The sequence below is a fragment of the Gopherus flavomarginatus genome, chromosome 6 (assembly GCF_025201925.1).
Source record: "Gopherus flavomarginatus isolate rGopFla2 chromosome 6, rGopFla2.mat.asm, whole genome shotgun sequence".
NCBI classification, from domain to species: domain Eukaryota; kingdom Metazoa; phylum Chordata; order Testudines; family Testudinidae; genus Gopherus; species Gopherus flavomarginatus.
This window is the reverse complement of record NC_066622.1, coordinates 19,712,163-19,725,370: the sequence shown is the minus strand read 5'-3', so window position 1 is coordinate 19,725,370 and position 13,208 is coordinate 19,712,163. Positions and strand designations below refer to the sequence as shown.

At 37.1% G+C, this 13,208-nt stretch overlaps 1 protein-coding gene across 10 annotated transcripts in view; it reads left to right on the top strand.

Moving 5' to 3' along the window:
* Positions 1-13,208, top strand: part of NR2C2 (nuclear receptor subfamily 2 group C member 2) — a 67,301-nt gene that overhangs the window by 50,310 nt on the left and 3,783 nt on the right. For 7 of the 10 annotated variants that reach the window (XM_050958390.1, XM_050958388.1, XM_050958393.1 and 4 more), the window contains 3 exons: positions 832-969; positions 3,374-3,479; positions 5,053-6,764. In XM_050958390.1, the coding sequence (XP_050814347.1) occupies positions 832-969; positions 3,374-3,479; positions 5,053-5,227 (419 nt within the window). In that variant the 3' untranslated portion in view covers positions 5,228-6,764. Of the gene's footprint in view, positions 1-831; positions 970-3,373; positions 3,480-5,052; positions 6,765-13,208 lie in introns of those variants that run through there. The other 3 variants (XR_007775075.1, XM_050958396.1, XM_050958398.1) reach the window with 3 other exon arrangements.

Below are 13,208 nucleotides of genomic sequence, written 5' to 3'. Positions count from 1 at the left end.
GCAGCCAGGGGAGGAGGAAAAGGAAAAGTGTTTCTCATTTTCTTATCAAAGTAGGAGTCTTTTCTTCCCTTTTTAGCTAACGCTTTCTGAAACAAAGTGCCCCTCATATATCTCCTCTTAGGGCTCAACTAAAACTATGGAACTTTAGAAAATTCATAATTGGTGTAGCACTTTTAAACATTTTTAAACAGAAAGGAGATGAAGCCAACACAAAGGACATGGTAATATGAAAGGCTGAGGGATCAACCTGTGTTACAGAGTTAATTGTACTCCACAAGAGGGGGAAAGGGTACATACTACAGTGAACAAACAGTTTATTTCTAAAGGAATAGATATCGAAAAAGGTGGCACGGTCATATTGCATTAGCCTTTCACTTCTGGACAGCCAGACTGACTCCCGATTGGGTCACAAGTTACAATAAGGTAATTCAATAGTCTGCACCTAATCTCTCACTTTTGTCCACCTCCTCAGAGCCCCAGTTTAATTTAAAGCACCATTCAGCACATTCTGCTTAGGAGAGGCCTATCACTGGAATAACATGAGTGTTGCTGGTTAGGGTTTAGATATATTGGCAGATCTTTGTGGAAAGATATTGCTTTATGTTTGCCAGTACTGGGCCTGACTCCAATTCATTAGTCCTCAGTCCTCACTTCCATGAGTATTAATTCATGCACAATATATTTTTATATGGTTAAAAAAAGTTTATCGTACAATTCAGAAGGTTTAAAATTTCATTTGATCTATTCCTATAAAGGGGATGGGTGTTGGTTTCATTAATTTTTCAAATGTATTTGAACTCTCTTAAGAGAGTGTGTAATGTCTGTTTGTAGATAAGCTTTCCGGAGACAGAATAAAGCAAGTCATGGAACACATCTGGAAACTTCAGGAGTTCTGTAACAGCATGGCCAAGCTTGATATTGATGGATATGAATATGCATACCTTAAAGCTATAGTCCTCTTTAGCCCTGGTAAGGCATTTGGCAACATTATAATGACCTTCCTGTGTTTCTAACTGCAGTTCAGATGCGGAACTTACAAAATATTAATCTTTTGGCACCAGGAGATTTTAAAGAGAACCAAATATCCAGTGACGAAGAGACTGTTCTACTGAGTTGTTCATAAAATAATCTCACAGCACCATAAGACTTTAGCATCAATATCCCCTTTTAAAAAATAACTTTTGGGGCACCAAATGTAATTGATTTAAGACTCCAGAAATTCCACATATTTTATACATACTTACATACATTTAAAGGCCAGATTCTCAGTCCCCCAGCTCTTTACCAAGCTGCTTTGTGATACTCTGACAGCACAAAGCCTGAAAGCTGCTCTAATAGTGCAGCTGGGGATTATCTTGTGTAAGGGGATCCCTGAGTTGCATAAAGCTGTGCTATCAGTTTCCAATCCCTCCTCTGTGGATCGGTCATGTCAGGATTGGGAGTAGGCATGTGTGACAGATGACTGGGAATTTGTCACATTTCGTTTAATATGGAATATAATTAATGGTAAGAATGGTATGGGGAAATATATCCTCTGGCTATAATGTGAGTTGAAAGTCTACTATGGTTTAGATACATCCTCCAATAAACACAATATCCCTCACCCCACCAATTTATTAATAAGGACAATGAGCATAAGAGCTGATAATTAAAAAATATATAATGGACATTGTTTATGAGATCTGAGGATTTCCTCAGAGAGGACACCTTTGTCGGGTATCCATAGGCATATCAAAGTACAAAGTTATGATCAGGCAGGGAAAGAGAAGTTAAACGTTCCTGGGACATTGAAATGGTAGATAAGAAGTGCTGACAGGCTGAGTGAGAAGGAAGCTCTTTCTTAGAAATGTAGGGTGTTTACTTTTATTTCCACTCTAACTAATTCTAACTACCTCACTGAGTTTTACAAAGTATTCAGAGTAGGGATGTCATACAAGCCTTTTCTTTTGCTTTAATATTTTCTCTATGTACTCTTAATAAATCTTGTTTTAATTAGATTAATTTATAGTCTTGGCCTGTTGCTTTGGGGACTTTCTCACAGACTGTGCCTTGGGTTTTTCTGTAGTTATAGTAATACTTAGCTCTTATCTATGAGCTTTTCATGAGCAGATCTCAAAGTTCTTTACAAGGAGGTAAGTTTCATTATCCCCATTTTACAGATGTGGAAATTGCGCCACAGGCAAGTGAAGTGACTTGCCCAAGGTCACCCAACAGGCTGTTGGCAGAGCAGAAATAGAACCTAGGTCTCTTGAGTCCTAGTTCAGTCTCTCTCCACTAGGCCACACTGTAAGAGATGCTTCTAGCTGATGAGGGAGGAGAAAGACTCCAGGCATAGGCCTGCTCTAGTCCTTTTTAAGAGAGCAAGAAGGAACATGACACTTGTGGCCCTATGAGCCTATCACTGAAGAAGTTTTTGTATAGCCACATGTATGGCATTTTTTGCCCTTCTGATCATTTGACTGCTCAGTGAGGAGCTGAAAGCATCTGGAATAGTGACAACACAAACCGGTGGAGGTTTGGAAGTCAAAATCTTGAAAGCAAGAAATTGATTACTCTGCCTAGGGAGTAGCAAAGAATCCTGTGGCACCTTATAGACTAACAGACATTTTGGAGCATGAGCTTTCGTGGGTGATGCATCTGAAGAAGTGGGTATTCACCCACGAAAGCTCATGCTCCAAAACGTCTGTTAGTCTATGAGGTGCCACAGGATTCTTTGCTGCTTTTAAAGATCCAGACTAACACGGCTACCCCTCTGATACTCTGCCTAGGGAGTTCAAACAGAGGGAAACCCATTTGAAATGAGAAGGAGCAGAAACAAATGATTATGCCCTCAAAAGCTGTCCACTCTGTAGCCTGATTGGACCCATTGATAGCAGGTGTGCACTCAGAATTTATGTGCTTCCAGTTCTGTGGGCACAGCCAGCTGCAGAAGGAAAAATGAATGCACTAATTCTAAAGCCAGGAATGAAATTTTAGCCAAATACACATATTACAGGACCAACAGTGAGCAGAAAGTACAATTACAACATCAACCTATATATTAATGAGCAATGTCTGTTCATATTACACACAACTCATAAAAAAATCATATTAGTTAAGCATGTGTATATAAATGATAATATTATGCATTGTGTCTAATACATTAATTTGCAAATAATTCATTTAATAACATATATACCAGTGTCTTTGAAAATAATGTACATAATCTCAGAATGATTTATTGAGATTTAATGAGGTACTTACTGCAACTATCATATCAACATGGTACCCAAGAGGAAGAGTTAAATGAAATTAAGTGGAAGATTCTTTGTAAGTACTCATGTCTTATTTTATGGTGAAACCATAGACATTTGGAAATGTTTTCTTTCTTTAGATCACCCTGGTCTGACAAGTTCAAGCCAAATAGAAAAATTCCAAGAGAAGGCACAGATGGAGTTGCAAGACTATGTCCAAAAAACCTATCCGGAAGATACTTATAGGTATTTATTTTTGATACCCTGAATAATTCCGTGAGCAATGGTTGCAGCATAAAGACATAAGAATGTTGTTAAATTTAGTTTTGTGGGGACTCAGATAAAAGATTGAGGCCCATTATAAAAGCAGACAGGTTTAGTTTAAACAGGGCAAGGAGCAGGATTGACTGTCTGCAATTTTTTTAATTTTATAGAGACTGGTGTAGGTATGTGGGAGGGAGTGTTGGAGTAGGTTATTATTTTTAAGTTAGAAGAGCCAAATAGTCTGAGACCATAAAAGGGCTGAACCAATTCCTGTCCTTTTAAAGTTTAACAGATTATGTATGGGAAATTTCATGCATCTGCAAACTACCAACATGAAAACCAAGATTTATATGGGGAATACTAACTAAGCCCCTTAAGCTTGTAATTAGAAGAAATTGTACCTACCTATGTTTTTGGTTTTTTCCTCCATTTTTTAATTTCCAGGGACATTTGTCTGAAATGTTAGTTGCACAGCATTTTGTTTGTTTCCTAATTAGTTTGGCTTTATCCCTGTGAAGTGAATTGCGCCACTGAAAAATAAAAATCTTCTCCCATGCAGTGATACTTCTTAATAAAGAATGAGGGAAGGGAAATTCATAAAGGGCCGAATTTCCCAAAGACTGGCCTCCATTTTTGTGAGGGCAGTTGGCACCCTCCTGTTCACTTGTGGGTGAATTCAGAATACTTGCACTTCTAAATAATTGACTGCAGGCATAAATCAGGTAGAGGAGAGTATTCAAATTTATGGCTACAAAAAGGGATGCCAGACTTCAATCCCTTTACAAATGTATCTGTGTTAGCAGAATTGGTTCTACACAGAATGTTTTCCACAGCTAGCCATGAACCATCAATAGGTCTCTTGTTTTATTACTAGAGGGCTCTGGTGTTATATACTTTAAATAATTTCATCAAGAAACTTAATTTATTTTGATTTTTTTTGTCATGTGATCCTGCTATTTAAACAGGGTAGATATGCTACAGAATTACTGTAAAGTAAAACTGCTTTTAAAATGTCAGTGGTGGTATAAGGTTAGCTTCTGTATATTTTAGTCACTGTCTGTACACATTAACAAAACATGGGTTTGGGACTAGCATAAGAGGGAGCAACAGACCCTTCAAAATTCCCCTTTCTTTTCAGATATTTCTGCTTCCTTTTTTATACATACTCATGCCTCTCTTGCTATCTGGTTTTTCATTAACAAGTTGCTAGGCAACTGAGAGTGATGCGGTATAGATTATTTAAACTAATTAAGCATTTTGCTCTTAAAAATGTGAAAGTGTCCTCATTACTCAGTATGAGACATTGTCCTTAGCTATAAAACACTGGGAATTTCAAAGGCAGTAGACTTAAAGAACTGTGCATTTTTCATTTAATTTGCAAAGTGGAAGAATAAGCATAGACATTCTTTTCAGAAAAGCTAAATTAACATAAATTGCCTTTCTTCTCACCCATGAGTTTCTTTAATAATAAAAGCAGGCCCAGCTCTTTAGCAGCACAGTAGTTTAGATTTATTTGCATTATACCTTTTCATAATCTCCTGAACTTCTTTTCCAGGTTAGCCCGGATTCTTGTTCGCCTGCCAGCACTTAGACTGATGAGCTCTAGTATTACAGAGGAACTTTTTTTTACTGGCCTCATAGGAAATGTTCCGATTGACAGCATAATCCCATACATCCTCAAAATGGAAACAGCAGAGTATAATGGTCAAATAACTGGCACATCTGCATAGTCGGAACAATGCATCTTGATGGATCAAAGTAATTTTAGTTAAACAAGTAACTACACAATTAAGAGAAATAAGTTGAAAAAAATGACTTTTTGGTATGTACAAATATTTCCAACATGTTACCTGTTTCCTACCAGACTGCTTCTTGACTATTTATTTCCAGTGACAAAGTATAAAAAGCTATTAAAACACCTCCAACTAGGACCCTTTTCTGCCACAAGGAGTGTTTTGATGCCTTTCATTCAAAAGGCTGTAGATTACTGAACATACTTTTAACATGCTTTGTATTTAGAAATTATCAATGGGCAAAAATAGAGTTTTATAATGTCAGAGATTAGTATTAAAAATTACTAAAAGAAGAACAGTATGTATATATTTAAATTTTTCCTTGGAATTAATATCTAATAATTACCAGGGTATAATGATGATAGCACTTTCTAAGCACTTCTTGTCAAAGCGATAATGTCATCAACATTTTACTTATGAGCAGGGCAAATGGAAAATTGCATATGTTTTTGGTCAAAATGCTAGTAATTTCTGTGAAGGCTATAGGAGACAATCATTTATACTACAAAAAATTGCTATTAATAATGTTATGCATTTAATGGTAAAGTGGAAATTTAAACCAAATTTCTACACTATTAGCACTAAACTCTGCTAAATTAGTGAAAATGAGGTTTATTTGACATAATCATAATAACTATAGTATAATTAGCAGCATTAATAAATGCTACAAAAATTGCCCAAATTGGAAGGCAGAATACCAATTTCTTGCCATAGTAATAATGAAACTTTCAGATTCCTGAAAGTTTCAATTCCCGCCTGGCATAGATGTTTACACAGTTATGATAGATGTTATTCCAACAGGATGACTTTTGGTTGTGGGGGAAATCAATCATGGGGGAAAGCAGTCATTAACTGGCAGGGATGCAATCCTTTCAGATAAAGTCATGCACTCCTAGGCTCTGTGTATACTTTTTATATTTCCAAATTCATTCCTTCTGTCTGCAGCCCTAAATGACCCTCACCATCCTAGGATTCAAAGGGGATGATTGTGACTTCGTTAGAGCCCATAATGCTGCTGTCAGCTAAGGGATAAGTGCAGAATATGAGATTCTCTTCCTTTCCCAGGACTGAGCATCCTGTCTTTGCAGTGCTCCCTACCCTGTTCTGACCCAGTTCTAAATTGGAGTGTCAGCTGGGTTTTTTATATTCATTCATGTGCAGTTACAGTTAATGATGATTGTTTGGAGTTAGAATACTAACAATCTTTGTTTTTATCTTGGGTTGTAACCTATCAAGTTGTTTTATAGGATTCACCTGTTCTTGATAATATTGCATTTATTTTAGTATAATTTATTAATATTAACACTGAATATTTTAAACAATCAAAATTCATAAAAAAGGATTTTGTCAGAAGAGTTATAGCTGCATTAAGCTGATTCTTGCTTTTTACATACATTCATTAATTACTTTAATGAATTTACATGGCAGTGTCATTTTCTACTTGTGTGTGATAAAAATATAAATAATGAATTCAGCACTTTTTTGTTTCTGGTGTTGGTATTGATTTAGAAACATTCCAACAGGATAGTTTTTTGTCTCTAAGGGGTCTGAACTATAGCCAAGGATTTTGAGCAACTCCTTGCTAATGTTTTAGTAAGTCCTGTCTTGGTACAATTCACCCTTATTGTAAGGCTCTCATTTGTAACACTCATTCTGATAACTAAGGCTATGTAATTTTAGCTCCTAAGTACATTAAACTCAAATAGAATCTCCATCTTTATAAAGTTCAGAAATCTTGGTTCTCAAGAACAGTGGTATAGACAGAGTACAATGTAAAGGCAGACATCTGCAATACTGCAACATCTTCTTCCTAGGCTTTTATTATCGTAAATTAAGTTTGTCATTTCTTTAAAAGTGACAAGAGGCCCTATATTTTGAACGTCCTTAGGCCAACTGGAATGCAGACCTTAGCCTTAGCCTAGGGTTGTGTCAGCACTTCTGATATAAAACCCCTGTTTTAATGGTTTACTACTTGGCCTTAGAAATTAGTTGTGGCCTGAATTTTAATATACAAGGTACTTGCCTTGGAAACAGAATTTCAAAGAAAAGTTATGGCCATTTTTGTGCAAAAGTGAATGTTAAAGGTTTACTGTTTTGCTTGTTTATTTAAAAATATAGAGTGCACATTGAACGGTTTTTTTGGGGGGGGAGCTAATGGCAAAAGATTAGCAGGTGATATTTAATGACTTGTATAGTGAAAATAATTAAAACAGTCAAATAAGCATTTTAGAGGAGTGTGAAATATTCATAAACAAAAAGTATAGTAAACCACCAGAAATCAACATTTTTCCAAATTTTATTATAAACTTGAGACCGTTTTCATGAAAAATGTTGTTGGACATGTACATTTCTCAAGTAAAGGGTCTCATTTGCTGGTAAAAATGAGCCGAGGCTTGACTAAAAATGGCTTCTCTGTTGAAAATGTGCAAAAATTGTTTGTTTGTTTTTTCATTGTGAAAATAGCCATTTTGAAAAAGGAAACCCACATAAAACTAAGCTGTGGAGTAAAATCACATGAAACTGCTAACATTTATGCATAAAATTTCATAAATCAAAAATGATGAATTTTCCACAGCTCTGTTAACATATATAGAATGCATCCTACAAACATAGGACTATACTGTTTGTCCCTTATTCTGCAAGTAGTTTCATGGACTTCAGGAAGACTGTATGTAGAGTAAAATGCTACTGGGTGTGAGTATGGGTATTGCAATCGAGCCCATACTTAGGATTTATTTTTTTAAAGTGTAAATGTACTTAATGGATAGAGTGAAGCAGTTCCATAATTACACTTTTATTTTAAAACCCTCAAATTACCACCTTTAAACTTTGAAGACTCTGTTCTTGTAGCATCATTGACATGGTTTGTCAGAGCCGAGCTAACGTAGCCCCCATGTCATTAATAAAAAAGAATGTTTTCTATAATCATATGTTGTTTTGATTTTAACACAATCAGTTTAGATGGTAGAAATTTGGACAGCAGATGGTGGATCCCACAGTTTAGGAAATATTCAGGGTCTCAGCTATTTGAATACAAGTTATAGATAATAGGATAGGTGTGGATAATAAGCTTCATGCTTCTTTTTCACATGCTGCTCAAGAGCTACCATTAACACTGAGCCAATGAATTGGTATGCTGGAAAGAGAGAGATGCTGTAAAAGAGGCACTTAAAATATTATTGTCCTATTTAAAATTATGGGCTAATCTCCATTGTGGTATGGCTTTTTTGCACCAAACCACTGAGGTCATCTAGCTGTGGAGCCATCTTAACTGGCTCCAGAAGGACCATCCTAATATAAGGCTGATCTGCCAGAGGGATGGAGCTGATTTAGGGGTTCTTGTGCCATTCCAGCCGCCTGTGGCTGGGATAGCAAGGGAAAAAGGCATAGCTGGGGAAAATGGAGCATGACCAAGTTGCTCCTGCGTTATGCTAATCATTGGCTGTCTTTTCAGTTCCTTGTGGCCATTGCAACTCACGTGCTGTTTCAACATAGCACAGGGGGAATGGCCTGCACACAGCAGCTCCCAAGATCATAAGAGTGCAAAGGTGAGCTTTCCGTCATCTTTGCACACCACTGACCAACACTCTTCACAGTTAGGCTGCCACATACGACCTGATCCCATATGTCCAAATAGTAATTTCCTTGCCTATGTTACTAATAATGCATGTGATTCTTAAAACTGAAAGCGTATTGCAGGTGTAAATTATTTTCTGCCATTTATTGGCTTGTTTGTGTACCCTCTCTATTTCTTAAGGATTGGACAATGAGAATAGATTAGCCTGGTTCACTTTGGTTTCTAGTTAGTTTCTCCTCTCTGAGCACAAGACTGCACTTTTGTATTGTAAATATAGATTGGGAATATTTTTGTTTGTTTTTCTTTTGAAATAACAACAACAGAATTATTGGAAATATTTGTGTTGGTCTTAAACTTGGTAAAAACTTACTTTTACAAACCTAATTGTGTGGCCAGATTTGATCTGACAAAATGAGGAGCCAAAGTACCATAGCCTGATAGTAATTCTAGAAAACCTTGCATCCAAGTAAAGTTCCTGCTAGTGCCTCAGAATTAACCCTTCTTCAAAACCTGCTGAAATCTCATTGTGCTGCTTTTAAAAGAGTATTTAACTCAATAGAAGTGTCATGGTGAATCAAGCTTAACCATCCGTATATAGCAGTAAGATTTAGTTCATACAAAAACTGAAATTCTGTGTTGGCTGAAATTGTTTGGAATGCAATAAGTGTTGATAACTCCCAAGTCTGTTGACTATCAGGGTATGATGTGAGGCCTGTTTTCCCATTCTTTCAAGAAAGATGTGAGTTTGGAGTTCGTATGTGAGTATGAAGGAATGGTTATTGACAGTTATGAAGGGTTAATTTGGGTACGCAACATTTGGGCTATTTTTATAAGATTTGTAATTGTTTTTACTGTATATGCACCTAAAACAAACAGGCATATTTTAAAAATCTAAATAAAAGTAATTCTCCTTACTCACACTGACTTGTCAAACTGCAAACAGGATTAAGATTAGATTATTTTCCTTTCACTTCCACTATTTGTAAATTAGAAATCACCCTTGGAAGCCAATGGTGTTACTCTGATGTAAAACTGGTGCAAGGGAAAGGAGAATCAGAGTCCAAATCTTTAGATGGGGGACACAGACCGAGATTTTCACTCATCTTAAAACTGTTAGAATGTAGACAATGTTTAGATTATAAAGGCCCCATGCAGCAGAAAACTGACTGCTGGCCAATGGAAGTTTTGGCTGGCTGTGTAGTCACATTTTTGGCAAGACTCATCATTGACCTACAGCCCCCTTGCACTGTAATTCCTGACACAAATGGACTGTAGGGCAGGCATAAAGTCCGCTAATGAATAGCATTGGCTCAATGCGGATTCTGCGCCAGGAATCGAGCTGGGTTTGCTCTGCCCCCCATAGAAGCCTTTGGCACTGTATATATTCTGGGGTATATTGGGGTAGGAGGAGGCTTGGCCAGAGCACCCCTTTGCTCTGATGATTTCCCAGTGTTGCAAAACCCATAAGGGTCCTAAGCTGCACAAGGGGCTAACCAATCCCTAGCATGTCCTTATTATGAGATGTTTTTTCTTTGGTAGAGGTTGTGTATGCTGAAAACTGCACCCTTTTCATTGTCAGGTGTATCGAATGGGGTTGTTGAAATGATGTTAGGATACACTGAACATTTTCAGAATATTCTCCCACCTCAACCTCTATATGGGAAGGAGTGGTAATTAGGATCTTTCCCTGACCTACTGACATTTTTAATCAGGGAAGAATTTTAAAAGCATTACCTAGCTTAAAGAACTGACTGACAATGCCCCTGTGAATGGATTTCAGCCAGGAAGAGGGAGGCCTGTCTGTCTAAAGAGTCACCTATAGCAAGTGGAGATCAGAAAAGCCCTTCTGCAGTAGCAAAAGGGATGGGGCACCCAATCCATATCAGACAATTCAGGAGTTAGCATTGTTATGTGTACACACACGCTTCAAGCAAACCTTTTAACACGCTAGATTCTCAGAACTGTGCTGACATCACTGCTATTCTCACTTACATTTAAGGCACCATTGACATAAACAAGAAATTAACAGATATCATAGTTCCAATCATGGCCTCAGCTGCTCACTGCTGGTATTGTGGGATGTCTGCCCATACACAGGGAGACAGCTAAATACATGCCATAACAATACTGCCCCAAGGCTTAAAATGCAGGTTTATCAGCAAGTATTTGCAGGTTCAAATCTCCCTATAGGTAAAGGATTTTCTTTTTAATTTTGTTTTATTTTCCTTAATTTGATTTGACATTTTTCTCTTTCAATCCTTGTCTGGAAAATTTTAAAAAGTGTGGGTTTGTTTTTCCTTCCTCCTCTCTTACCCCTGAAAAAGCAGAGAGTTGAGAAGAAAAGCAACAAGTAGCCTCAGGTACATCTCCGAATTTAGTTCTAGGAGTGCACCAGACCCACCTGATAGCATCAGCACTGCAGCTATCCTGGTTGGCTCCCTGTGTAAGCATAGACTTACTATGATAGTAGCAGAGAACATCTGCGGTCGCAGTACATCTTTGTACACAGATAGAGCCAGGAAAAGAAGCTATGTTGGCTTCTACTTCATACAAAACGGGGGAGGGAGAAGGTCAGAGTTACCAGATACAGAAAGATAAACTGAGTAATAATAGAAATGTTACTTTCAAATTTGCAAGAGGGCCTTATAAAGATCGAGGAGTGAAAAATCAAAAACTAGTTAAAAAATGTGTTTGACGCTCCCCCTTTAATTCTGAAATTGCTGTGTCAATTGAAAGGTGTCTTTTATAGGACTGTCAAGCCCCTTAGAAATAAGGCTACATTTATTTTTATTTTTTTTTACTAAGGATGCCCTAATCCCCTTTTTAGCCTGTGTGATATAAACCCACCTTAATGGTTATCAGTATTAAATGTGAAATTGTTTTGTAAACATTTAAAATGTTTGCCTTAATGAAGATGGAAGTTAAAATGGAATACACATACAAAATTTTTAAAAAGTCAAATATATTGGAATTGGAAAGCACTATTGCCTATGATTTCCTTATTGTAGGGCTCTCTATTTATTGTGAAATCTGTACTATATTTATCATAGAAAATATCCATGTCAATACATCACAGTGTTCCATATTTCCCAATATCTAACTTACTATTTGGGTTATGTGAGGGCTTTGAAAATGATTACTGTGATCTTTAAATTCATGCTTTTCCTCCCCCATTTTTTTTTAATATAGTTTTTTTAAATATTTCTTTGTGCCTTCTACCATTGTATATTTCTGCATGTTTAGTAATAGAGCTCATTTGTGTAGCTAATGCATATGTACATAGCTGTATGTATGTGTGTTTGAATGTATTCATGTCTAGCTCTGTGTAATATATTATGTACAGTGTATATAAAGCGTGTATGTATATGTACATATATGTAGCCATGTATTCATACATTTTTATATGTTAAAAGAAAGTTTATGATTGGGTTGCTAATCAGGGCCTTCCTAATTTTAATTTCTTGGTCCAGACTTGGCCCTGCCATAAGCAGGATCATCTCCCTTAACTTCAGTAGAGTTCTACCTGTTTCTAAACCAAGGCTGAATTTGACACTTTGTCCTCAGTGCTTTTTAAAAAAATCTGTCATTTGAGGTTTTCACATTATTTTCTCAGCCTTTTCTGATGGCTGGTAGGAGCCATCCAATTGAGAGTTAGTAGAATCTACAATTCCCAAGGGAAAACATAAAATAAAAATAGTAAATATTCCTCTATATTCTTGATAGACACAGAGGGGCTTTTTCTAGCCCTCTGAGAGAGGTCTATTTGTAAAGTTTTAAAGTGATTTCTTTAAGTCTCCATTAGTGGCTAATTAGAAGAAAGGCTGCCATATATCTTTGAACTATACCCCATAGAATAAAGTAAAAGGCAGAATGCAATGTCATTTCTAAAATCTTCAACAAGACCATAACAGTCATGTCATACGGTTTAAGACCAGAAGGGATCACCAGATCATCTAGTCTGACCTCCTGTATATCACAGGCCAACAACATCACCCCAGCACCCGCACACTAAATCCAACAACTGAAATTAGACCAAAGTATTACAGCCCACAGAAAACTAAACTATCATGTACCATAGGCAAAGAGTAGTAGGGAGTAAGGTGCACAAGTGCCTGAGGCCCCTGCAGTGGCAGGGAAATGATTTAGTGAGATATACCCAGATAATCCTGGCAAGCGATGTGCATCTGCATGCCACAGAAGGAGGCAAAGGAACCCAGAGGTCACTGCCAGTCTGTCCTGGGGGGAAATTCCTTCCTGATCCCACATATGGCAATCAATTAGACCCCGAGCACCTGAGACAGAGATGATCAGTGCCTCCTCAGAGCCCTGACCCACCCTGCC